The 25,780-nt window shown below is 40.9% G+C and overlaps 2 protein-coding genes and 1 long non-coding RNA gene across 3 annotated transcripts; 2 read left to right on the top strand and 1 right to left on the bottom strand.

Moving 5' to 3' along the window:
• Positions 1-91: 91 nt before the first annotated feature.
• LOC122890277 lies at positions 92-9,574 on the bottom strand. Its single transcript, XR_006381071.1, has 4 exons — positions 9,315-9,574; positions 5,655-5,739; positions 2,603-2,850; positions 92-1,711 (listed from the first exon to the last, which is right to left on the bottom strand). It is a non-coding gene; the product is annotated as an uncharacterized LOC122890277 (long non-coding RNA).
• A 58-nt stretch (positions 9,575-9,632) lies between these two features.
• TAF7 (TATA-box binding protein associated factor 7) lies at positions 9,633-11,969 on the top strand. The gene has a single exon (XM_044225959.1). The coding sequence runs from the start codon at positions 10,395-10,397 to the stop codon at positions 11,442-11,444; it is 1,050 nt and encodes a 349-aa protein (XP_044081894.1). The 5' UTR covers positions 9,633-10,394; the 3' UTR covers positions 11,445-11,969.
• Positions 11,970-19,393: 7,424 nt separating this feature from the next.
• LOC122901396 (mitochondrial ornithine transporter 2) lies at positions 19,394-20,299 on the top strand. Its single transcript, XM_044240799.1, has one exon. The coding sequence runs from the start codon at positions 19,394-19,396 to the stop codon at positions 20,297-20,299; it is 906 nt and encodes a 301-aa protein (XP_044096734.1).
• The last annotated feature ends 5,481 nt before the right edge of the window (positions 20,300-25,780 follow it).

Below are 25,780 nucleotides of genomic sequence, written 5' to 3' on the forward strand. Positions count from 1 at the left end.
GGCTCGATCCCAGGACCCTGGGATCATGACCCGAGCAGAAGGCAGAGGCTTTAACCCACTGAGCCACCCAGGCGCCCCAATAGCAAAATTTTTAAAGTAGATTGCCTTCCTTCTTTTACTCATTGCAAAATTAGTAAAAGTTTACTAAGTAAAATGCCTTGAGGCTTTGAGTGATTTATCTTTACCCAAAAGTTAGGGAAGAATGTTCTCTGCATCCCAGAGGTTAACATTTTAGGAACAAATTGGGCCAGATACTGGCAGTCAACCTATGGATATGACTGAAAAGAGTAGAGAAAATAAAGCAATAAAGGAAACAAAGGTCACAAGAATAGTTTTTGGAAAGAGAATATTCATTCCTGTATAACCAAATGTATGGTTTCTCAGCTTCTCAAAACAAGCATATGGAGTCCAAAGGCAGTAACTTAAATATTCAGTGAACCTCTTTAACTAATGCAAGGAGAGGGCTTTTTTTACCAGAAAATGTAAGTTTTTAGAATGTGCACTAATAGGCACAAACTTTTCACCAACACGACTGTCTGGACAAATGAAAGAAATTTAAAAACACACAGCAACTAGAAAGTGAATTTGTAGAGCTTCTCTTCCTCCAACAACAGCAAAAAAAACAAGCAGAGTTGATTTAGAACAGGATATTTACAAAATAAAAGTGTTAAAACTCACAGGTAGATATTTCAATCCAATGTAATATTGAAGGTTGCAGTGCAGGCACCAAAGAGAACATACACTTAAAAGATGTTTCTTGAGTGAAAGAAATAAAATTAAAATTTAGCAAAATATCCGAAGCCACAAAAGGACTGCAGAAATAGGGCAAATCTCACTTGCTGAAGTAAAAGCGACTCCAAATCTAGGCTTGGACCAAAGACCAGACTGAAAGTAGGGCTGGCGGAGCCTCACAGGACCAGGGTGATGGCCAAAGTCACTGTGAGGAGAAGAGCATGGATACAAAGGACAAGGCCACAACCAGGTAAAACTGTGGCTCTGTCTGCCTGCCAGCAGGTACCGGGCCATTGCTGGGTTCTGGAAGCAATTCCTCTAAACTGTAGGCAAAGACTAGCTGTAGGATGATGACTGTTGGTATTATGTGCAGTGACCAGCAAGCCCTATAGAGCAGCGTCTCTGCTGCTCACAGGACCGGAGTGCTAATCTCACTCTTGTGCCTCCCCAGGTTGAAGAATCATATTAGCTGGTCTGAAGCATGTAATAGGATAGCCAGGCAAGGCTCTTCACTTGACGTCCACCTTAGTGACCAGGTAGCCAGTTGCACTGTACATGGTGCCACATCCAAGAGGGCATGATTTCTGGCTGCAGCTCCTGGCACAGTGCTGCCTGTGCATTTTCATTGTGGTGGCCCACCATCACAAGGAGCCTGCAGTGAACATCATCGTGCTCTGCACTAAGACACAATGGATGATGATGCACACGGTACTGGGTTGCTGGTCAGGAAGAAATAGGCACATAGGGCCCCGCATCTGGGTAAGAAGCACTAAAGTGTGCAATGGAGGCTTTGAGCAGGCATTCCCATTCTCTTGGGCCATATAAGAGGTCTGCTGGAAAACAAAAGCATTTTTGTTGATGGGGGTGATTTGCAGGGTGATGTTTGTGCTGGAGGAGAGAATAGCTTATCCTTGGTGGCTCGGGTGGTGACACTGTACTTCAAGTACTGTTCCCAGTTTAGAATTCCTTCTGCCTGTATCTAGAAAGAATTACAAAGTAATTCTTATAGGTGAATTGCTTGTTTATTACTTTCTACAATATCTTTTATCTCTGCACTGTTTTGGCTTGGGCAACCAGAGTTCTTGCCTTGCCTACACAGCCAGCTGAAAGTCATCTGCACAGCATTATAGTTCTCAACCTCCACTTCAATCAGGATTCTGAAATGGACCCTTAAACTGCCTCCAATCTTCTCTTCTACTAAATGTTGCAACTGTCATGTTCCAAAATCAAAGATGGCACTGTTATTACTGGATGACAGATATTTGCTATATTCCCTGGGAGACTGTGTAGTAAGTGTAGGGGAACTCTACCTTAAGGGTGTCACCTAGGTCAGTGGGGAACCACCTGACGAATGCAGATGATGTGGTAGAGGGCAGGTGAACTGTGCTGTACTCCTTGTGGCTCAGTATGGGAGGACTGGCATTAGCCTCCATCTCTTATATCTTGTCATGAGCTGCTTCTACTGCTCCCCACCATGAAGTGGTGGCAGCTCTGTTCTTTGGTCCATTCCTGCCCTACTCATCTCTTTTACTTGTGGGGACTACGGAGATGGGTATTGAAATTAATGTGATAAATTCATAGAGAATTACTTGCAGGATCCAAACATACTGGGGTTTAAGAATGAATATGCTACTATTAAGATGTTTCCTACAATTTTCAAAACAAAATGTATTAAAAGCCACAAATTATTTATATCCAGGGCGAATATATTTATATGAAAAGCATTTATGGGATTTCCAAAGGAGGGTTTCAGATTCAAGATCCCAAAGACTTCCTTTAGCATACCTGCTAGATCTAGCCTGTCATTCTCCAGTTCCTCCCTGCTGTCCTTGCTGGCGCTGGCAGTAAAAAGAGGCTTCCCAGCACTCACCCGTAGTTCCAGTCACCAAGACGCATATCTTTGCCCAGTTTCTCCACTTTTAAACCACTGGCTTTTCTTCTGGACTCTCACAGCGCACCTGATGTGTAGTTCACTAGACAGAACAAAGACGCCAGTAAGGGAAACCGCTTCCTGCCCGCCAAGCATCTTCCCGGTGGGGGTCTTCTTATCTATTCTTGATGCTCCTTCTCAGATCTTAATATACCTTGCCATGGTGGCTTCCAGATTACAAAGGTGTGCTGGAAAGAAAAGGCAGCACTTCACTCTGGTTCATTAAACATCCTGGCATTTCTGATCCAGATATTTGGAAAAGATGGTGGTAGAGAAGGCATTTGGAATCCACGCCAGACGCATTTCACAAGTCGGCGGGGATCACTGGGTCAGAATGCTAACGGATTGCTTTGTTTCACTCTATCCACGGATTAGGAGACAGCGGCACCCAGAGGCCTGGTACTATATCTACTGCATGTAATTTCTCAATCAGGTGACTGTATTTGCTTTATTTCCAGGGCTTATTTTAGACAAAGGCTGTAAGTCGTTATTTATTTTTGACAAAATATTAAAAAATGGAATTTTCACAAAACTTAAACCAAGCACTTTTATTAAAATTCATCAACTTAAAATAATTCATATAGAATTTTCCCTCTTGGTATGAGGACGATAAAGAAGAAGCTTCTTTTCCTTAAAAAAATTTTTGCTCAAAAAATTATCCATTGTGGGCGCCTGGGTGGCTCAGTGGGTTAAGCCTCTGCCTTCGGCTCGGGTCATGATCTCAGGGTCCTGGGATCGAGTCCCGCATCGGGCTCTCTGCTCAGAGGGGATCCTGCTTCCTCCTCTCTCTCTGCCTGCCTCTCTGCCTACTTGTAATCTCTCTCTGTCAAATAAATAAATAAAAATCTTTAAAAAAAATTATCCATTGTAAAAAGAATTTTTCATTATGAAAAGATACTCTCACTGTAAATTCTATAATAAAAATTTTTACTATACAAAAATAGAAAATACTCATAAAAATTTAAAATCACCAGTAATTATATAATTATTATATCGTATTTGATGACTACTCATACTTCGTTAATACATAATACTTTTTCTTTGTTTTGTGGTAATATACACATAATATAAAACTTAACATTTTAACCATTTTTCAAACAATTTTAAGTGCACAGTTCAGTGGTATTAAAATACATTCATAATGTTGTGCAACCATTACCACCATCCATCTCCAGAACACTTTTCATCTTGTAAAACTGAAACCCATACCCATTACTTAATAACTCTTCATTCTCCCTTCTCTCCAGCCCCTGGCAAACACCATCTATTTTCTATGATTTTGGCTACTCTAAATACCTCACACAAGTGGGATCAAGCAGTATTTATTGTCTTATGACTGGCATATTTCCATAGCATAATATCCTTGAAGTTCATCTGTGATGTAGCAACTGTCAAAAGTTCCTTCCTTTTTAAGGCTGAACAATATTCCACTGTATGTACAGACCACATTTTGCTTATCCATTCATTTGATAGACACTTGCGTTACTTCCAAATTTCAGCTGCTGTGAATAATATTGCTATGAGGATAGGTGGGCAAATGTCCCTTTGAGGGGCACCTGGGTGGCTCAGTGGGTTAGCCCTCTGCTTTCGGCTTCAGTCATGATCTCAGGGTCCTGGGATTGACCCCCCACATCAGGCTTTCTGCTCAGCAGGGAGCCTGCTTCCTCCTCTCTGCCTGCCTCTCTGCATACTTGTGATCTCTCTCTCTGTCAAATAATAAAAAAAATCTCAAATGTCCCTTTGAGTCTCTGCTTTCAATTCTCTTGGGTATATACAGAGAAGTAAAATTGCTAGATCACATGGTAATACTATTTTTAATTTTTTGAGGAAATTCTACAGTTTTTTACAGTGGCTGTGCCATTTTACATTTCCACCAACAATGCACAAGGTTTCAAATATTTTAATACTTGCTAACATTTATGTATTTTTTTTATAGTAGCCATCATAATGGGTGTAAGGTGGTATCTCATTGTTTTGATTGGCATTTCCCTAACCATTAGTGATGCTGAGCATCTTTTCATGGGCTTACCGTCCACTTGTATCTTTTTTGGAATGACACATATACCATTACAACCCCCAAATGATCAGTTCTTTCAATGATACTACTAGTAGCTTATATAGACTGGTATTTGTGTCCCCTCAAAATTCTTATGTTGAAACTCAATTCCCAGTGTGATGGTATTTGGAGGTAGGGCTTTGGGGAGGTGATTAGCTCAGGAGGGTGCAGTCTCATGAATGGCATTAGTGCTTTGTAAAAGAGGCTGCAGAGAACTCCCTCACCCCTTGTACCATGTGAGGCTACAGTAAAAAGGCTGCTGTTTATGGAGCCAGAAGTTTGCCCTCACCCAGACACCAAATCTGCTGGCACCTTTATCTCCCAACTTCTCAAGCCCCAGAACTAAGAAATAAATTTCTGTTGTTTACAAACCACTCAGTTTATGGTATTTTGTTATAGTAGCTCAAATGGATGAAGACATTATCCATGCCCCTTGCCCTCTTCTGACATTTCCTTTTTTAGTTTAGAGGCCCATCCTCTGAAACAGGAAGCTAAACCTATTCATAGTTGTAATAGGTTCTGATAGATCTAAGCCAATAATGATAGTCTCATTCTTCTTGTCATTGTTTACTTAGGAATATAGACTTAATATGATGACTAACCATGGCACTATTTTGGGCCAGATAACTCTGTTGTGGGGAAGAAAGCTGTTCTGATATTTAGTAGCATTCTTGGCCTCTACTCGCTAGATACCAGTAGACCCACTCCCATAGTTGTGACTATCAAAAATATCTCCAAAAAAAATCTCCAGATATTATCAAATGTCACCTCCTCCCCACCATACTGAAAATGGTATAGCTCAGGGTATTCTGGTGATTATTCTGGTGATTATTACTATTACTAGGCCTATTATTATAGGCATAGGTACATGACCTAAATTGGTCTAATCAGATTGAAAGATGAACTTTGGCTGGGGGAGCCACTCTTTGAACTTACCACAGACAAGGAGGGAACTCCCCTGGTTACTGCTAGCAGATTTCTTGTGACCACAGACTTTAGAAGTCTCAAGATGAGGGCAAAGCTAAAAGAATAACAGAAAAAGTATAAATAAATAATCGTTCTCCAAAATGAGGAAGAGGAAAACAGTTTGTGCCAGGTCATGATTCTGTCAAGCCCAGAGGGAGCCATATTTGAATGGCACTGTTCAATACAGTAACCACCAGCTATATGTGGCCCCTGAGCATTTGAAATAGGGCTACTCCAAATTGAGATGTGCTGTGAGTGTAAACTATGTACAAGGTTTTGAAGATTTAGTACAAAGTAAAAATGTAAAATATATCATTAATAATTACTACATTGATTACATGTGGAAATGGTAGTTTGGACTAAGGTAAATAAAATTATTGAAATTAATTTTACGTTTCTTTCTTTTTTTAAATTTTATGTTTCTTTTTACCACTTTAATGTGCTTACTAGATAATTTAAGATCACATCAGTGGCTTTAATCTGTGGCTCAGAGTATATTTCTAACTGTACAGAGCTGCTCTAGACTATCTGGTTTTTAAGGTAACAGATTTTCTAATTGTTTAAATCAGTATCAATTTAGGTTGATCTTTTTTTTCTATAGAAAACATCCTAATTGGGGTGTCCCGGTGGCTCAGTTGGTTAAGCGTCTGCTTCTGGTTCAGGTCATGATCCTGGGACTCTGAGATCAAGCCCTGTATCAGGATCCCAAACCCTCCCTCAGCTCATGCTTGCTCTCTCTCTCTCTCTCTCTCTCTCAAATAAATAAATAAAATCCCAAAATAACATTCTACTTGACACAGGATACTGCTATATTTTACCTAAGCTTGCCCTCTTATTTCTCTCTCAATAAATGAAATCTTTAAAAAAACATTCTGCTTGATACAGGAGACTGCTACATTTTAGTTAACCTGGTTTTTTTTCCAAGATTTTATTTTCTTGTTTTACTTATTTAAGTAATCTCTCTCTATACCTAATGTGGGGCTCAAAATCATAACCCCATGATCAAGAGTTGGATGCTCCTCCAACTGAACCAGCCAGGAGCCCCTCTAAGATTTTTATATTTAAGTAATCTCCCCACACAATGTGGGACTCAAACTTACAACCCCAAGATCAAGAGTCACATGCTTTACCTACTAAGCCAGGCAGGCACCCCTGATAACCTGTTTTTTTTTTTTACTGTTTATATAATGATATGCCAATATATAAGTGTACTTTTTTGGGATATCTGCAATTTCCTCACCCCTATAATTTTTGATCTCTAAAATATAAGCAGGGATACTTCCATCACTCATGATTTTTTAGATTTTTTTTTTAATTTGACAGACAGAGATCACAAGTAGGCAGAGAGGCAGGCAGAGACAGAGAGAGGGGGAAGCAGGCTCCCCACCGAGCAGAGAGCCCCATGCGGGGCTGGATCCCAGGACCCCGGGATCATGACCTGAGCCGAAGGCAGAGGCTTTAACCCACTGAGCCACCCAGGCACCCCATCACTTGTAATTTTTTAATCTCCACAACATAAGGAACTTAAGAGTTTATTAAAGGGAATTTCCAAACACACAGCATAAGCCTGATTGTGCTACTCCTTTATTATAGGAAGGAAGTCTTTGGAGGACTTGTTACCTCACTGGGGAATTTTTTCCTCTCCCCAAATCTTTGGTTTGCTAGTATCCCAGGTATTTCATGGAACAACTACAGAAGTGTAATTCCTTCATCAATTTATAGTGTTTCTGTAGGCCTAATGGGCTTGATTTAAAAAAACAAACCTGGATTGGGGCACCTCAGTGGCTCAGTGGGTTAAACCTCTGCCTTCAGCTCAGGTCATGATCTCAGGGTCCTGGGATCAAGTCCTGAATCAGGCTCTCTGTTCAGCAGGGAGACTGCTCCACCCCCAACTCTCTGCCTGCTTATGATCTCTGTCTGTCAAATAAATAAATAAAATCTTAAAAATTTAAAAAATTAAAAACCTGGATTTTTCAATAGACATTAGGGTAATGGGTGATGTGCCAGAGCCCTTAGTTTTAGGATCAATGTAATTTTCCCTCAAAAAAACAGCATTTGCAAAATATGTTAAGATCATAAGCAGAAAATATGTTTCAGGACTGAAGGAGGTATTTACTTTAGAGGAAACTTCAGTTAATCCTTTTTATTAAAAGGTTTAAAAATATTCCATTTAAAGGTTAGTAACCAAAATATATCATAATTTTGGCAGGTCAGAATTACATAGAATTTATCTTAAGCTATTTTCTGTGACAAGGCTATTTGAGCATCATAAAACTCTGGCAATTAAAATGCAAAGAAATATTTGGATTATTCTCATTTATAGGCATGTCCTTACATCTTATATGGTTAAATAAAGTACTATGCAGAGGCCAGCAGATATCCTGTTATATGTATAAAATAAGTAAAACCAGGTATAATTAAGGGACAGCACAGTGAAAAAAGTTCACCTTCAAAAAGAAAATAAATGATTTTGGAAATTATTGTTAAATCCGCTAACATTCTTCAACACATTATAGAACAAGAAGGACTAATGTAGTTATCTGAAAGAATGTAATTTCTCCTTCAAACTTAACAACAACAACAAAACGAACTGGTGTCAGGCCATTTTAATTTCCTCCCATAACACACAGTATCAGAGTCTACCTAAACCAAAGAAGACACATTCACACACACTTTTACCAAACCTCTCCACTCACAATTGGCACTGTTCTTGGCTAGAGAGAAAATGTGTCTAAAGTGGATCTATCTCATTCTAAGGTAACATAAAACCCATTTTCTCTCACAAATCATTATGGGAATTAGACTATATTTATGCCATTTTCTCTTATGTCATGGATCAATTATTTCCTTCAATTGGCAATATTTCTTGTGTGTCTCCCATGTTTTGGTACTAGGCACTGGGACACAATGAACATGGGAAACAACAAACTCCTGACTATCACAGAGCTTCCAATTTGGGGCAAGAGAGTAAGTGCCTAAACAAATAAAGCAAATTTTGAAAGTATTAATCACATTTCAGGTGAGCTCTTTCAAATTTATATGCAGTTCGTATTTTAGAAGATAGAAATAAAATTTTAATGAGTTTGATGCTTACCAAACTGATCCTACTAAAAAATGAATGTAAATGAATAGGTGCAAGTGGAAACTGTTACGTATTTAGGCCTTAATACTACAAAACATGCAAATGAATACCTCATTACCCATAGAAGAAACAAGCATAAACAGTTTTAAAATAGTAGACGTGGAACAAAAAAAAATTCCTAACTTAAAAATTACAGGCAAAAGCATGATAGGGAGTAATACTTCCAATTTTATTCTACTTCAATCAGACCATTCGTTAGACAGCTCTGTCCTAAACGAATATGTGCCTCCAGAAGAACACTTACTTCCCTGTTGACATTTATATCTACATCAAACACATTAAAAAGAGGAATCACCATGTTCCCTTGGGGTCCTTCAAAACAGTAACAGTCCCTAAGTCATGGGTCCCCTCAGGGCATTTTCATCATCAACAAAACATAGAATTATATAGTGGTCAGCATGTCCTTCTCACTCCACTGATTTGGGTACTTTACAATCCACTATATGGTTAAGTATAATTTTTTGTATCTGCTCCAGATTTGGATATACCGTGTGGAGCATCCGAGATGTTTCCAAAGGCAAAGACGCTTTCCGCACGGATGCCCTATCTCCAGCAATCACACAGAAGCCTAGGAGCCATCCGGACCCACGGCGACCGGTAAAGGTTCTGCCTTAAAAAAGCAGGAAAGGTGAGCTTGAAGGTCTGTGTTTTTCCTGCAAGCATTGCCTTTAAATATTTTCAAAACCGGTAGCTCTTTAAGAAACATTAGCTTTTTCTCGCGTTAAGTCAAATTCTCGCGAGAGGACAAGTCCCCGGATAGCGTAATTGCGCCTGCGCGCGCTGGAGCAGCCCCCACTTCCGCTTTAGGCGTGCTGTCAGTCACAGCGCTTCTTTTGCCCGGCGGTGTTACGTAGCGCTTTCCTTGCTGGGTCTGCAGCTCCGGAGTGAGAGTGGCGGTGTGGCTGAGCTGCCGAGACGGGCGCTGCGAGCTGCAGATCTCGGCGAGATTTCGTACTGCCTGTCCTCGGCGTTTCGTTGATAAGCAGATCACTTTCCTGAGATCCGGGCGGAACAAAGGAATAAAGAAGGAGACGCGCGGCTCCCGGCCGTGTTGCTTGGTTTCCTTTTCCGCTTGCTTCTGTTCGGAGAAGCTGGGTTTGTAATCATCACCGGATTGTAAGTACCTAAGGCGAAGAAATCGCACTGCGTCCTGCTTTTTGAATACCTTTGTTCCGGGAGAGATTGTGGATTGGGAGAGTCTACTGGGCCTTTCATTTTTGTGTCGAAAATCATTCCGCTGAAGCCGCCATTTGCTTTCCTGCTAGCTAGCTCTGTCTGCATTGTCCGGCAGCGACATCTGGAGGTCGGAACTTGCATTGCAGCCAGTAGATTTAAGTGGACCCAACTGATAAGTGTCTCTAACGACTGGTATTCAGGCACAACATATTTCTAAAGACTTGGACCTTAATTCAAAATTAAGACAAAATAGACGCCTTGCCCCTATTCTGATTAAAACTTTTTATAATTAAGGATTTCGAATCGTAACAAACTGGTCTAACTGCTTGCAGTAGCTGCAACTTTTAGTGCAACAAGTGGTTGTTAGAAAAGTGAGCCTCAAAGAAGTAAAGATGAGTAAGAGCAAAGATGATGCTCCTCACGAGCTAGAGAGCCAGTTTATCTTACGGCTGCCTCCGGAATATGCCTCTACTGTGAGGCGGGCGGTACAGTCTGGTCACGTCAACCTGAAGGACAGATTGACAATTGAGTTACACCCTGATGGACGTCACGGAATCGTCAGAGTGGACCGGGTCCCACTGGCCTCAAAATTGGTAGATCTGCCCTGTGTTATGGAAAGTTTGAAGACCATTGATAAAAAAACCTTTTACAAGACAGCTGATATATGTCAGATGCTTGTCTCCACAGTTGATGGTGATCTCTATCCTCCTGTGGAGGAACCAGTTGCTACTACTGATCCCAAAGCAAGCAAGAAAAAGGATAAGGACAAAGAGAAAAAGTTTATATGGAACCATGGAATTACTCTGCCTCTAAAAAATGTGAGAAAGAGAAGGTTCCGGAAGACAGCAAAAAAGAAGTATATTGAATCTCCAGATGTGGAGAAGGAAGTGAAGAGGTTGCTAAGTACAGATGCTGAAGCTGTGAGTACTCGTTGGGAGATAATTGCTGAAGATGAAACCAAAGAAACAGAAAATCAGGGCCTTGATATCTCTTCTCCAGGTATGTCTGGTCACAGGCAGGGCCACGACTCTTTAGAACATGATGAGCTTCGGGAGATATTCAACGACCTCAGCAGCAGCAGTGAAGATGAAGATGAGACGCAGCATCAAGATGAAGAGGATATAAACATCATCGACACTGAGGAAGATCTGGAAAGACAGCTACAGGACAAACTGAATGAATCAGATGAACAGCACCAAGAAAATGAGGGAACCAACCAGCTGGTTATGGGAATTCAGAAACAGATTGATAATATGAAAGGCAAACTCCAAGAGACACAGGATAGGGCAAAACGACAGGAGGATCTCATCATGAAAGTGGAAAACCTGGCTCTCAAGAACAGATTTCAGGCTGTGCTGGATGAACTCAAACAAAAGGAAGACCGAGAAAAGGAGCAGCTCAGCTCTTTGCAAGAAGAGCTAGAATCACTCCTAGAGAAGTGAAAAGAGCTCTCATACTTAGTTTCATTCCTTAGAGTGTTCAGCATTGAAAGAAGAATCTTGGCTTCATCACCTGGACTAAATAGAACTGTGCAGTAGTTCATATTTTCTCCACTGTCTTCTACTGAATTTGTCTTACAGACAAATACACATGTGAATTGCTATCTCATTTTCTGTCAGAACCACTTTGCTGTTTATCTTGTAGGAAGTAGTAATGTATAGACAGATAAATGATTGTAGGAAAATTGCAGGATTAGTGGAATAAACAGTTCAGCCTTAGTAATCACAGCTTCAGGGCAGGACTTCACTGCTATTTCTTCATTTGCCATAAATGGCTGTTGATTCTCTGTGATGCCATCCGAGATCAGTAAGCAGAGTCTAGTCTGTAGGCAGTGAAGCTAGTTTGTGTGTTTTCCCATGAAGTGATAGCTATTTTCCCAGCTATTCAAAGCATTCTTACATATGTAGGGTTGGAAATCATTTCATAAAGCTGTTTTAACACAATAAAAGCAACTAATTTTCACCTCACTATGTGTCTTGTTGCTTTTTTATGGGTAGTGGGGATATCAGGTTCTCCTGCAAGGTGGTTTCTTGGTGTGGTTTAATAACTGACTGATTTGATCCTGTTTTGTAGGGAAAGAAGCAGTTATGTTGGGTTTTAAGAAAACACAGTAGGGTCAAAGAAATTGGGAAATGTCATCTTTGTGCCCTACTTGAAGTTTCCAAACCACCTGTTTCATTTGCAGGTTAAACACTAGGTACAGAACCTACCTAAATGATCCTTAAGTTTTGTACATGAAGGTCTATTTTTTTTTTTAAGCACTACGCTCATCTGGCTAATACAGTAGAAAAATGGCTATCATATCAAGTACTGTTCACTGGATCAATCCAGTGGTTTGGATTAGTTGGATTTCTAAATATTTTCAACTTCAATTACTGCAATTATTTAATACTATTCTCAGAACTCAAGTTGATATGTCCATATTGAATCAAAATTGTTCAAAAAGAAGTCATTGCTATAGTGGGATATTTCAAATTTTCTTAAACCATTTTTGTGTGTTCTTAGGATTCTAATATAATGGCTTTACACTTGAGCTGTTTTTGAAAACAAAAAATTTACAAAATGCAGTTGCATGCAATTCACTTTGGACAGTTCGGGATTAAAGGTTGGTTTGAAAATTGGCCTCATGAAACATTTAAAGCCCACCTTAATTTTGTATTTCACAGAAAACAGCAGTGGTGAAATGTTAAAATTGTCCAGACCTCTTAAGTATAAAATCATATGCTAATGTTTGGACATCTCACAAAACTAATTTTTCTCTCATGTGATCTAATCATTTTTACCAAAATGTTGTTAGACTGTTAAGATTTCAGTATAGTACAGGCTTAAGTTTTCTCTGAGTGTCAAACTTTGGATTATTTCTTGATTTGGCAAATAATAAGTTTTCTTACTGCATTAGTATGGTAGGTAGTTAGTTATGTTTTAGAACATTAAGTATTTTGCTACACTTACAGCCTTGATACCTGAAAAGCTCCACAAATTTGCCTTTTACAGTGAATCATTTAACAAAATACTGTTTTCTTACGAAGGTGTCAACACCAGTGATGGCTGAGTTCCATCTATAATAGGAAGGAAAGACACTGCATACAGTAACAGAATGGTCTAGTGATTGTGAGACCACAGTTTCAATTACTAGGACTATGCTGATGCTCAAATCCTTATTTCTAAGCCGGATTATTTCAGAGTTCAGATTTAGTATATTCACCTGTGTACTGGAAACCCTTGTATGTATCCCTCAGGCAACTCAACTCCAAATGTTAAATGGAACTTTCACTTCCTCCTTTTCCTTGAAATCTTGCTCTTCCTCTTTTTAAAACTTAAGTGAACTAAACAGCCTACCACCCATCCTCATTAATGAAGCTAAAAGGTTAAGCCATAACCTTTGACTACTCACCCTTGAACTACTGAGTCTACTTCCTAAAAAGCTCTTCAATCACTACTTCATCCTCCTGCCACTGCCCTAGTTCAAGTCATTATTATCTCTTGCCTAGCAAATGGCAATAACTTTCTAACCAGTTGTGTGTGTGTGTGTGTGTGTGTGTGTTTGTGGCTGTGTGTATAAACACTTTTTTTCTTACCATGTAATTTAGGTTTTTTTGACTTGGTCATCAAAGTGATCGTCCTAAGATATATTTGATCATGTAATTCCCATGCTTAAAACCCTTGAATGGTACACCATTGCTTTCAGGACCAAGTTTATAATTTTAAAAAGATAGAAGATTAGTAGGAGTGCTCCAGTTAACCTTTTCAGCCTCATCTCACCACATCCTCTCGCTTAATTTTGGTCCACATCTAGAAGACTTTCCTCTTTATTTGGCCAAATTGTACTAACTCTCAGACCTCAAACTAAATATCACTAACTCCAGGGGTACCTGGGTGGCTCAGTGGGTTAAAGCCTCTGCCTTCAGCTCAGGTCATGATCCCAGGGTCCTGGGATCGAGCAACGCATCAGGCTCTCTGCTGAGTGGGGAGTCTGCTTCCCTCCCTTTCTCTCTGCTTGCCTCTCTGCCTACTTGTGGTCTCTGTCAAATAAATAAATAAAATCTTAAAAAAAATAAATATCACTAACTCCAGGAGGCTTTCTTGATCTCCATCCAGAGCAATTCAGTTACGGGTTTACCTCTACTCTGTGTTTCCGTTTTATTCTACAAATACTTACTGTGCTATACAGTACCAAACACTGGATATGACGTACTGAACTAAAACATTTAGTGTCTGTTATAATTTCATGCACTCTAGTGGATGCTAGGGATAGTATTTTTTTTTTAAGATTTTATTTATGTCTTAGAGAACACAAGCAGGGGGAGAGGGAGAAGCAGGATTCCCAGTGAGCAGGGAGCCCGATGCCAGGCTGGATCCTGGGATCATGACCTGAGCTGAAGGCAGGTGCTTAACCAACTGAGTCACTATGTTCCCCTGCTGGGATAAATAGTCTTATGCATTTATCATACTAGAGTATAAACTACCTACAGCTCATCCCCCACTAGGCTGCAAATTCACTGAAAGTAGGCATTTTGGCTTGTTAGTCACTTACTAAAGAATAGTAAAGAGATGAAGATCTCAAGGTCAAGAGGTGCAGTGCGTGGGTTTATATACTAGCTTAGTGACCTTTGGTTGTGTGCTTCTTGCCCAAGTAACTTAATCTGTTTTTCCTACTGTTCTCATCACTAAAATGAAGGTGATAACACTACATACCTCATAGGACTGTTGAGTTGTTGGATCTTGGCTCTTGAGTTGGTACAAATAAAGGACTTAGAACAATGCCTGAAATTTAGTAAGTTAATAAAAGCAGGCACCTGTGTTATTAACAGTAAAAGCAAACTACTACTGTCTGAACATAAGTGGGATGAAATAATTACTTGAATTCAAAAGTGATCAAAAAGAAAAGTATAAATAAAGCCATTTTAAGTGGATGATTTCAAATCAAAGAATCTAATTACAACTGAAACAATTTCTCCAAATACACCTATACTGTAAACAAACTGACCCAGCTAACTACAACAACTTTTTTACTTGATTAAGTAATAGTTTGGCTTTGTATTAATACTGAGAACTCCGTAAGAGTAATTAATCTCTTATATAAACATCAAAAGAGAAAAAGAAGATTGGGATCCATTTTCCTTAAAATAAGTCCTGTGTTACCAAAAGGACTCATTTTGCTCACAGTTCCTTGGCTAATGAGTATGGTGTGTAGTTGGGCTAGTTTTTAACGTTAAACAGTGCAGAGATTTTAAAAAGACAAAAAGTAAAGTCCCTTTCACACCAACTTCCTAAAGTAATCTGTTAACATTTTGAGATCTATCATTCCAGGCCTTTCTTTGGTATAAATTTAATTATATACGTTTATGCAGTTTTGAAAAGCAAAAAAATATATGATTTTGTTGTAGGCACAAATAAAAAATTTTATGACTCAAAAATGTAAGGATCCTTCCATATTAGGATATATAGATTTACTGCTTCTGTTCAAGATACAGATTTTTTTATTTTTTTATTTTTCTTCTTTTTAGGTTTTATTTCTTTATTTGTCAGAGAGTACAACAGCTGGAGAGTGGCAAGCAAAGAAAGGGAGAAGCTGGCTCCCCACTGAGCAAGAAGCCAGATGCTGGGACTCCAACCCAGGACCCTGGATCATGACCTGAGGCAAAGGCAGACACTTAACTGACTGAGCCACCCAGTCATTCCATGATACAGATTTTTTTTTTTTAGATTTTATTTATTTGACACACAAAGAGAGAGAGATCACAACTAGGCAGAGCAGCAGGCAGAGACAAAGGGGGAAGAAGGCTCCCTGCTGAGCAATGAGGCTGATGTAGGACTCCATCCCAGGACCCTGAGATCATGACCTGAGCCAAAGGCAGAGGCTTAACCCATTGAGCCACCCAGGCACCCCCTGATACAGATTTTTTAAAAACATTTTATCCACTCCCCTATTGCTGATCGCTCAGGTTGTTCCCTTTAAAATTTTTTTATTATAGCAAATATTGCAGAAAAATCCCTATCAACATCCAATTTTTGGCGGCATTCATCTTGTCAGTGGTAGTGGTCTTCAATGAAAAGCTGGAAATTCCAGGGGCTTGGGTGTCTCAGTCATTAGGCCTCTGCCTTCTGCTGAGGTCATGATTCCAGGGTCCTCAGGGGGCCCCTACAATGGATCCCCCCTCATCAAGCCCCACATCAGGCTCCCTGCTCATCAGGAAGCCTGCTTCTCTCTCTCCCATTGCCCCTGCTTGTGTTCCCTCTCTCACGGTGTCTCTCTCTGTTGAATAAGCAAATAGAATATTTTTTAAAAATCTGGAAATTCTTTGCCATTGTGTTCTGGCCTTGAGAAGACGTACTTCAGTTTAAAACAAGAAGCATTATCATTTTGGTTAGGATAAAAAAGATTTCAGTTGCTTACCTATTATCTAGGGCAGTGATACAATACATGCTGGAATTTCTTCTCTCCAAGTCCAGCAGTTTAGTTAAAATCATAGAACTTGATCTTAATCTCTACTATTTATGCAATTATGTCTGGCAATTTAAGGTATAGACCATTTCCCTATTAATGCCCTTGTGATCCCTGGCCCGGATCACTAATTTGGCTTCTCCAAAACATATGTGTGAACTTAATGCAAAAGCAGTTTATGATTTATTGCAGTTTCCTGTATGTCTTGTGTTTGTAAAAACTCAGTATGTGTTTTTTAAATAAACAATGAACGAGATGTAACTAATTGACAATCAGTGGTTGTTGAACTATTGAAAACACTTCTAGATAACTTGATAGGGCCTCCACAATAAATATTAAAATGCTTTTTTTTCTTCTTGACTTTCCTGAGGGTAATATCAAAACAAAACAAAATCTCTCAGGGAACCTGGCTGGCTCAGTCATAGAGCATGCAACCCCTGATCTTGGGCTGGTGAGGTCTAACCCCAATTGGAGGTAAAGTTTACTTAAAAAAGTATAATGATTTTTTAAAAAACCCTCAACTATGGGGGCGCCTGGGTGGCTCAGTGGGTTGGGCCACTGCCTTCGGCTCAGGTCATGATCCCAGGGTTCTGGGATCGAGCCCTGCGTCGGGCTCTCTGCTCAGCAGGGAGCCTGCTTCCTCCTCTCTCTCTGCCTACCTCTCAGCCTACTTGTGATCTCTGCCTGTCAAATAAATAAAATCTTAAAAAAAAACCCTCAACTATGAACTATTCCTCAACATGAAGAATTTTAAAATCTTTTTCTAGTGTAAAATGGCAGTGTTCTCACACAGCTCTTTTTTTCTGTCAAAAAGTTTACCAAGATAACAAAAAAAAAAATCTCAAAGTCAAAAAGAATAAGAGATGAGCCAGTGAATGAAGAATGTCATCCTATTTTCAGAAGGCCAAAGCAGAGGAATGACTGACAAATTAACTCAGGGATCAGAGAAAGTTACATGCTAAATGTCTGAAAAGTAGTATACCAAAGAAAGAAAAACCCACTTGATATAGAACCTGTGAAAAACTCAGTGTTTGCATTTAGAAGTTTCCAAGGAAGGGAGAAAGGTACCTGGCTGGACATATGGGATTCATTGAAGTACATGCAGAGCTGTTGGATGTCCAGGATCCCTAGCCCTCCCTAGGATGACTCTGCCTTCCCCATTCCACAGATGTTTATTTTCTAAGTAAATTAAACTAAAGGCTCAAATTAAGAGAAAGCAGGCACAGATAAAGGAATGTATGGGATCAAACAAGAAAATTATGTGAAAATCTATATACTTTACTGTAGTAATCTCACCCCTCTTCCCCCATTCTCAATCTCATTAAATCAGTATCTAGGCCTTACACCACACACAAAGAGTTAAGATTTCAAGATTATTCTCTGAAAAAAACATGGGTTGCAGAGAAAAGAAATCAAATACTGACATTTGGGCATTCTTTGAGGAAAAGGCCAGGTAACTGTCTACTATGATGAAGTCTACCTGTTGGCAAATTATCCACGCACCATCTGCTTTTCAGTGCCTCACTTTTATATATCAATTGACAGCCAAAGATAATCAAACAAGGAAAGCTTTCCGAAGGGAGAATCATTTCAGCCTACCTCCTGCCCCCTCCGTTTTATTTTTACCCTCAAAGTAAAACACCGACGCAGCTTTAGAATGGAAACCTTAAGAGAATTCGAACTAACGCTGGGATTATGAGCATTATCTGGAAAGGAAAAGTGTGTCCTGACAGGTATATCCTCAAGCTAATGTCCAAAACCCCAACTTGCTTTGGAAGCTGGGCCTGTTGTCATTTATATCCCCATCTTTCGCGGCGGCCTCAGGCTCTAAGACTCCTCAAGAACCTCAAAACTTACGCCAGTAGAGGGCGCTGGAGCCACACAGCTCTTTCCTTAGAGACTTCAAAAAATAACCTGTTTTACACGCCAATTGTAAAACGCCACGTCCTAACTCTAGAAATGATGAGGGCTAGGGCCACCAGCTCCCAGGGCTCCAACTCCAGATCCTTGGCGATGTGGCCGCGAAAGTAGCCATTCACCAGGCACCACAGGCAGAGCGGAGCGGATCTGAGGGTCTCAGGCTCCACTCTTCTCCCGCACCTCCCCCAACCCCGCAGCGTCGCTGGGCGGGTGAAGAGCCGCTGCAGAACTGGCATTGCTGTCCTAGAGACTTTAAGGGTTTTCCGATCAAAAGCAGCCCCAATTGTTATGTAAATATCACTCCCGGCCCAGCAGTTTGTCTTACCTGTCTTAAATCTGTTGCTGTATATTTGACCTTTGACCCCAGGCTGGCTCCACTAGGAGCTTATCCCCTTTTGTTTTGCCTAGTGAGAAACCTGGGGAGAGGGCGGGGGCTAGCCGAAAAAGGAAGCGTTTCTGTCCCGGCTTGTTAACAGTGGTGTCTCTTGTAATTACAAGAATTATAATTCTTGTAATTACAAGAATTTACCGAACAGCTTTCAATCGCTGTATTATAATTCATTAAAAGTGTGTACTTACGCGGCGCCTGGGTGGCTCAGTCTGTTAAGCAATGGACTCTTGTGGAGCTCAGCTTCGGTCTCCATCTCACTGTCGTCAGTTCAAGAGTTCAAACCGGCGTTGGGCTCCAGCGTGGAGTCAACTTAATTAAAAAAAAAAAAAAGAAAGAAAGAAAGAAAAAAAGAAATAAAGAAAAGTGTGTACTCAGCGGGTGTCCCGGGTCGGCAGGAGCCGGGAGGGCCGGGCGGCAGCGGCGGCGGGCGGCAGGGCGCGCTGGAGGCCCCGCGTGAGCCCGCCAGCTGGAGGTTATTTCAGTGCGCGGGGAGAGCGGCCCGAGACCTAGCGTGGGGTTAAGCGGCTTCTCCCGCCGAGGAGGGAGAGTCGAGAACCGGCGGCTGGGGTGTGACACCTGCCTGGGGCTCCAGAGAGCTGCCTCCCCCAGACAGCAGCCGGATAGTGTGAGGGAACATGAAGTCCAATCCTGCCATCCAGGCCGCCATCGACCTGACAGCGGGCGCGGTAGGGGGCACGGCCTGTGTCCTGACCGGGCAGCCTTTCGACACAGTGAAAGTGAAGATGCAGACGTTCCCTGGCCTGTACAAGGGTCTCGCCGACTGCTGCCTGCAAACGTACTCCCAGGTGGGCCTGCGGGGCTTCTACAAGGGAACCGGCCCTGCGCTGATGGCCTACGTCGCCGAGAACTCTGTCCTCTTCATGTGCTACGGCTTCTGCCAAGAGCTCGTGAGGAAAGTGGTTGGACTGGACAGGCAGGCGAAGCTGAGTGATCTGCAGAGGGCCACTGCGGGGTCCTTCGCCTCCGCCTTTGCTGCACTGGCCCTGTGCCCCACTGAGCTTGTAAAGTGCCGACTACAGACCATGTACGAAATGGAGAGGTCGGGGAAAATAGCAAAAAGCCACAATACAATCTGGTCCGTCGTGAAAGGTATCCTCAGAAAGGAAGGCCCGTTGGGCTTCTACCAAGGACTCTCCAGCACTCTCCTTCAAGAAGTTCCAGGCTATTTCTTCTTCTTCGGGGGCTATGAACTGAGTAGATCGTTTTTTGCCTCAGGCAGATCAAAAGATGAACTAGGCCCTGTCCCCTTGATGTTAAGTGGTGGAATTGCTGGAATTTGTCTTTGGCTTGTCATCTACCCAGTGGATTGTATCAAATCCAGAATTCAGGTTCTTTCCATGTCTGGAAAACAGGCTGGGTTTCTGGGAACTCTTGTAAGTATTGTGAAAAATGAAGGAATAGCAGCATTATATTCTGGACTGACCGCTACTATGATTAGAGCGCTCCCTGCCAATGGGTCACTATTTCTGGCTTATGAATATAGCAGGAGAATGATGATGAGCCAGATTGAGGCATACTGAAGCATGTCTCTATGAAGGCATGTCTTGGTGAACTGGATCCACGTAAATGCCTTAGAGGACTAGTTTAACTCGGGTTTCATGGAGCCCTGGACCACTGTGGAATTATTTTTTGCTTCATGGGAATTTTTTGTCTTCCCTTCTTCTAAACTTTACAGAAGAACTATTTTACATCATATGATTTCCAACCATAATTGTATTAAATAGAAATATAGCTGCTCTTGTGTTTGGTGGGATAGACGTAGTGAGCAGGTGGCCTATGACCCTGATCTGAAATGACAAATATAGTTCCATCATGGCTCTTGTATAAACCTGTACAGGTACATGCAGTTTAGTCAGTTATCTGTTGTGAGTAAAATAGTTTGGTTTCATGCCTAATCCATATCACCAGAGAGACGGAGTTAACCATGTTTCATGAAGATGGTCATAAATGACGGCTTTACCCATTTGAGATGTAGGTCTCTAAAACTCTGCCTAACATGTTCACTATACTAGGCAATTAAAGTTTTAAAAAAGGTTTTGTGTGGTACTTGAAAACTGAAATACCCATATATATTTTTTAAGAGGACAGTATACCTGTGTACTGGTGTGGCTTCCACATTCTTGAGTTAAAATTTCAGAATAAGCATCCTGCATTTTCCCAAGATGCGTGGGCTCTCTCTCTCTCTCTCTCTCTCTATATATATATATATATATATAAAATACATTTATATATACATTTTTTTAGAATTATGTTTTTATTATTATGTTCAGTTAGCCAACATACAGTACATCATTAGTTTTTAATGTAGTGTTCAATGATTCATTGGCTGTATATAGCACCCAGTGCTCATCACAATACATACCGTCCTTAATACCCGTGACCCGGTTACCCCGCCCCCCCCCACCCCTCTCCCTTCTGTAACCCTGTTTTGTTTCCCAGAGTCCAGAATCTCTCATGGTTTGTCTCCCTCTCTCATATCTTCCCATTCAGTTTTCTCTCCCTTCCCCTGTGGTCCATGCTATTCGTTATGTTCTACATATGAGTGAAACTGTATAATTGTCTTTCTCTGCTTGACTTATTTCACTCAGCATAATCCCCTCCAATCCCATTTATGTCGATGCAGATTGTATTCTTCCTTTCTGATGGCTATATATATGTTCATATGTATTTTTAGATATATTTAGAAAGCATCTTTTTTGTTTTTTTTTTAAAAGATTTTATTTATTTATTTGACAGAGAGAGAGATCACAGTAGGCAGAGAGGCAGGCAGAGAGAGGGGAAGGGAAGCAGGCCCCCTGCTGAGCAGAGAGCCCGATGCGGGACTCAATCCCAGGACCCTGAGATCATGACCTGAGCCGAAGGCAGCAGCTTAACCCACTGAGCCACCCAGGCGCCCTCTTTTTTGGGTTTTATTTAAACTCAACTTAGCTGACATATTGTGCATTATTCATTTTAGGATAGATTCATCAGTTCAAGATGCTCTTCTCTTTCTGTCATTCATTTTCAAAGTGGGACCATATTCTGCACTGTTAGTTAGGTGTGGCCTAAAGCATCAGGCCTTTGGGAAGTAGCACAGCCTTCATCTGTACCAACTTTCCCTCTTCTTCCCTTCCAAAGAGCTTCTCCTCTGCTGGGCTTTATTTTTTTAAAGATTTTATTTATAATTTAAGAGAGAGAGAGAGAGAGAGCAGGAGTGAGGGCAGAAGCAGGGGTGAGGGTCATTGGGAGAGGGAGAAGCAGACTCCTCACAGAGCAGGGAACCTGACATGCGGACTCGATCTCAGGATGTGAGGTTCGTGACCTGAGCCGAAGGCAGACGCTCAACAGACAAGCCACCCAGGTATGCCATCTACTGGGTTTTAGGGTGAGGAATGGACGAATGGGATGGGGCTGTTGATGCATTTTGGGTTATTCATGTCTTCTCTGCCACCCACTGGTCAGAAACCCTTCCAGGGCAACAGAAAATGCCGAAGCCAAGAGAACTTTTGTTCACTGTTTGGTGGTTAATGACAGTACTCAGACATGAAACACCCTCCTCTCAGGCTGAACTAGACAGAACTTAGTACTTGCACTCCACAGTGAATAGGACTGACCAATCCTGAAATTTACCTCAGGGTCTATAACTCCTTGTCAGTCTTTTACAATGTTTGACCCTTCTAAATTTGGTATTGGCCATCAGGGAATTTTACTGATGAGTGTGTATGAAGTGTGACTATATAAAGCAATGAAACATAAGAAAAGCAATTTTATTAAACCATATCATATGTATATGTTAAGCACTGAAGAAAAAACCCAGAAAACAAAAACAAACAAAAAACCATGGTTCATCTGATCCCCACATGCTTGGAGTTGAATACCTGTTCTTCAGCCATCTGGAATAGAGGGTCATTCTGGTTACAACTAAAGTAAGCCTCATTATTCCTTGCTGCTCCAAGACTGGCAGAATTTCTCTCAATAAAATGTCGTTCTTAAGAAGCCTATAAAGCTGGAGCACCTGGGTGGCTCAGTGGATTAAGCCACTGCCTTCAGCTCAGGTCATGGTCTCGGGGTCCTGGGGTCGAGCCCTACATCGGGCTCTCTGCTCAGCAGGGAGCCTGCTTCCCTTCCTCTCTCTCTGCCTGCCTCTCTGCCTACTTGTGATCTCTGTCTGTCAAATAAATAAATAAAGGCTTGTGATCTCTCTCTGTCAAATAAATGAATAAAATCTTTTTTTTAAAGATTTATTTGACAGACAGAGATCACAAGTAGGCAGAGAGGCAGGCAGAGAGACAGGAAGGGAAGCAGGCTCCCTGCTGAGCAGAGAGCCTGATGCAGAGCTCGACCCCAGGACCCCAAGACCATGACCTGAGCTGAAGGCAGCGGCTTATTCCATTGAGCCACCCAGGCGCCCCAATAAATAAAATCTTTTAAAAAATAAATAAATATTTTATTTACTTATTAGAGAGAGAGAGGGAGCTCATGAGCAGGGGGAGCAGCAGAAGGAGAGGGAGAAACAGACTCCCCACTGAGCAGGGAACATGAGATGGGGCTCAATCCCAAGACCTTGAGATCATGACTTGAGCCAAAGGCAGACACTAAACAGAGTGAGCCACCCAGATACACCCCTTTTCTTTTTTAAAGCTTTATTTATTTATCAGCTAGAGAGAGAGAGAGAGCCCACTAGCATAGGGGCAGAGAGAGTCTTAAGCAGATTCCACTCTGAGCTTAGAGCCCAATGTAGGGCTTGATCTCACAACCCCGAGATCAATACAAGAGCCTAAACCAAGAATGCAACTCCCCAGGGCAGGTTTCTTCTTCCTGTTCTTTTTTCTTTTTAATAGCTTCCTAGCTATTATTGACTTTTATTCTTTCATACAAATTTCTAAGTAATGTCACAGTAATGTTATAATGTTTAAAGTAATGCCTTGGGGGAGAAGAAAATTGATAACTTTAAAATATTCAGTCTTCTGATTCACAAATATTATATATTTTTCCATTTATGTAAGTCATCTTAATATCTCTTTATAAAATTATGTAATTTCCCCAATATAGGTCTTACACTTCATCAGTTATACTTATTCCTAGCTACTTGATTTTTTGTGATTGTAAAGCACATCTCGATTTAAAATGTCAATTTCTTTTTGTTCCATTTGTAAAATACACTAATTTGGTATTGATTTTTCAAATTCTGCAACCCTACTAAACTATTTTTAACTATAACATTTTATCTGCAGGTACTTTGGATTCTCTGTGTACTCCTTAACATCACATGCAAATAATAACAACTTTGCTTCTTCCTCTGCTATCCACATGACTTGTATTTCTTTGACTTACAATGCTAGCCAAAACCTACAGTACAATATTAAGTAGATACTAAAGTGGGCTTTTGTCTTGTTTCTAATTTTAGAGGAAATATTTTAACATCTTACAAGTAAGTGTTTTGCCGTAAATGTTTTCACATCATTTAAAGCTTTTTATTATTTTTGTTTATTTACTGAGAGAGAACACGTGTATGTGGGTGTGTGCACATGCACTTGCACATGTCAGCAGGGCTGGGGAGGTGGGGAAGGGAGAAAGGGAGAGAGAGAATCTTAAGCAGGCTCCATGCCCAGCACAGAGCCTAATATGGGGCTTGATTTCCCCAACCTGAGATTATGACTTGAGCCACAATCAGGAGTCAGAGTCTTAACAGACTGAGCCACCCAGATGCCCTATATCATTTAAAGATTAAGAAAATTTCCTTTTGGGGTGCCTGGGTGGCTCAGTGGGTTAAGCCTCTGCCTTCAGCTGAGGTCATGAACGCCTGCTTCCTCCTCTCTGTCTGCCTACCTCTGCCTACTTGTGATCTCTCTCTCTCTGTGTCAAATAAATAAATAAAATCTTTTTTTAAAAAAAGAAAATTTGGGGCGCCTGGGTGGCTCAGTGGGTTAAAGCCTCTGCCTTCGGCTCAGGTCATGATCCCAGGGTCCTGGGATCAAGCCCCGAATTAGGCTCTCTGCTCAGCGGGGAGCCTTGCTTTCCTCTCTCTCTCTGCCTGCCTCTCTGCCTACTTGTGATCTCTGTCTGTCAAATAAATAAATAAAATCTTTAAAAAAAAAGAAAGAAAATTTCCTTTTATTCCTAGTTTAAGGAGATTTTTACTCCATAATAAAAAAAATTTAACAAATTTTTTTCTGTATCTATAAAGACAATGGTGAGATTTTTCTCCCTCTAATTTACGTCAATGAGTGATATTGCCTTTTAGTTTTCCTTTCTTGATATCGGAGTCATGCTAAACATATGACATTTTTATGGAGTGTTCTTTCCTTTCTAGTCTTTAGAAGTGTTTGTTTAAGACTGTAATTATTTTTTCCTTGAATTTTTGGTAGTACTCATGGCCAGCTGATGATAAAATATTCAACTTATTTAATAGGTAACGTACTCTCCAGTTTTTTCTAATCTTGATGAATCAGCTTAATTAACTTATATTTCTCCCTATGTTGAAACTGGCTATTCAGAACCTTAAAAGAGCTGGCGTCAGTGAAGTGGGATTTGCTAGATTGGTCCTGGCTCACAGAAACATGTGGTTTTAGAAGAGAAAGGATGAAAAGGTGAGGGATGAAGAACCTTTGATTCCTGTGTGGCCACACAGTCACCCATGGTCTAGAGCAGCAGTTGCCCTATAGTCAGGGGCTAAAGGTAAAAGATGCCAATGGAATTTAGTGATGGATCCAACTTCTGAAGAGCTGGTTCACTGAATACAACAAAACTAATAAGGAAAAAGGCAAAATATTCAATCCCTTGGATTAAAGGAAAACCAGAGACCAAAAATGGAGTCACTTGTGCTAAGTCAAGTCACCAAATGGGGTTTAATACCTAACCTAATTGCAGTTTCAATCTCTCCCAGATACATAGCCTTAATAGTCAGTCAGAATTTTTTGGTCAGTACCAATGAGGTAATCTATCACCGGGCCTCTCCATCCTCCAAAGGAAGATGAGGTAATCTACCTATTAAGATCACCGACTCTGGGGTGCTTGGGTGT

Source organism: Neovison vison, chromosome 1 (genome assembly GCF_020171115.1).
Source record: "Neovison vison isolate M4711 chromosome 1, ASM_NN_V1, whole genome shotgun sequence".
Taxonomy (NCBI): Eukaryota; Metazoa; Chordata; class Mammalia; order Carnivora; family Mustelidae; genus Neogale; species Neogale vison.

What these genes read in the sequence shown, in the direction of transcription:
- TAF7 (XM_044225959.1), top strand. Translation starts at nt 10,395, where the DNA reads ATGAGTAAGAGCAAAGATGATGCTCCTCACGAGCTAGAGAGCCAGTTT.
- LOC122901396 (XM_044240799.1), top strand. Translation starts at nt 19,394, where the DNA reads ATGAAGTCCAATCCTGCCATCCAGGCCGCCATCGACCTGACAGCGGGC.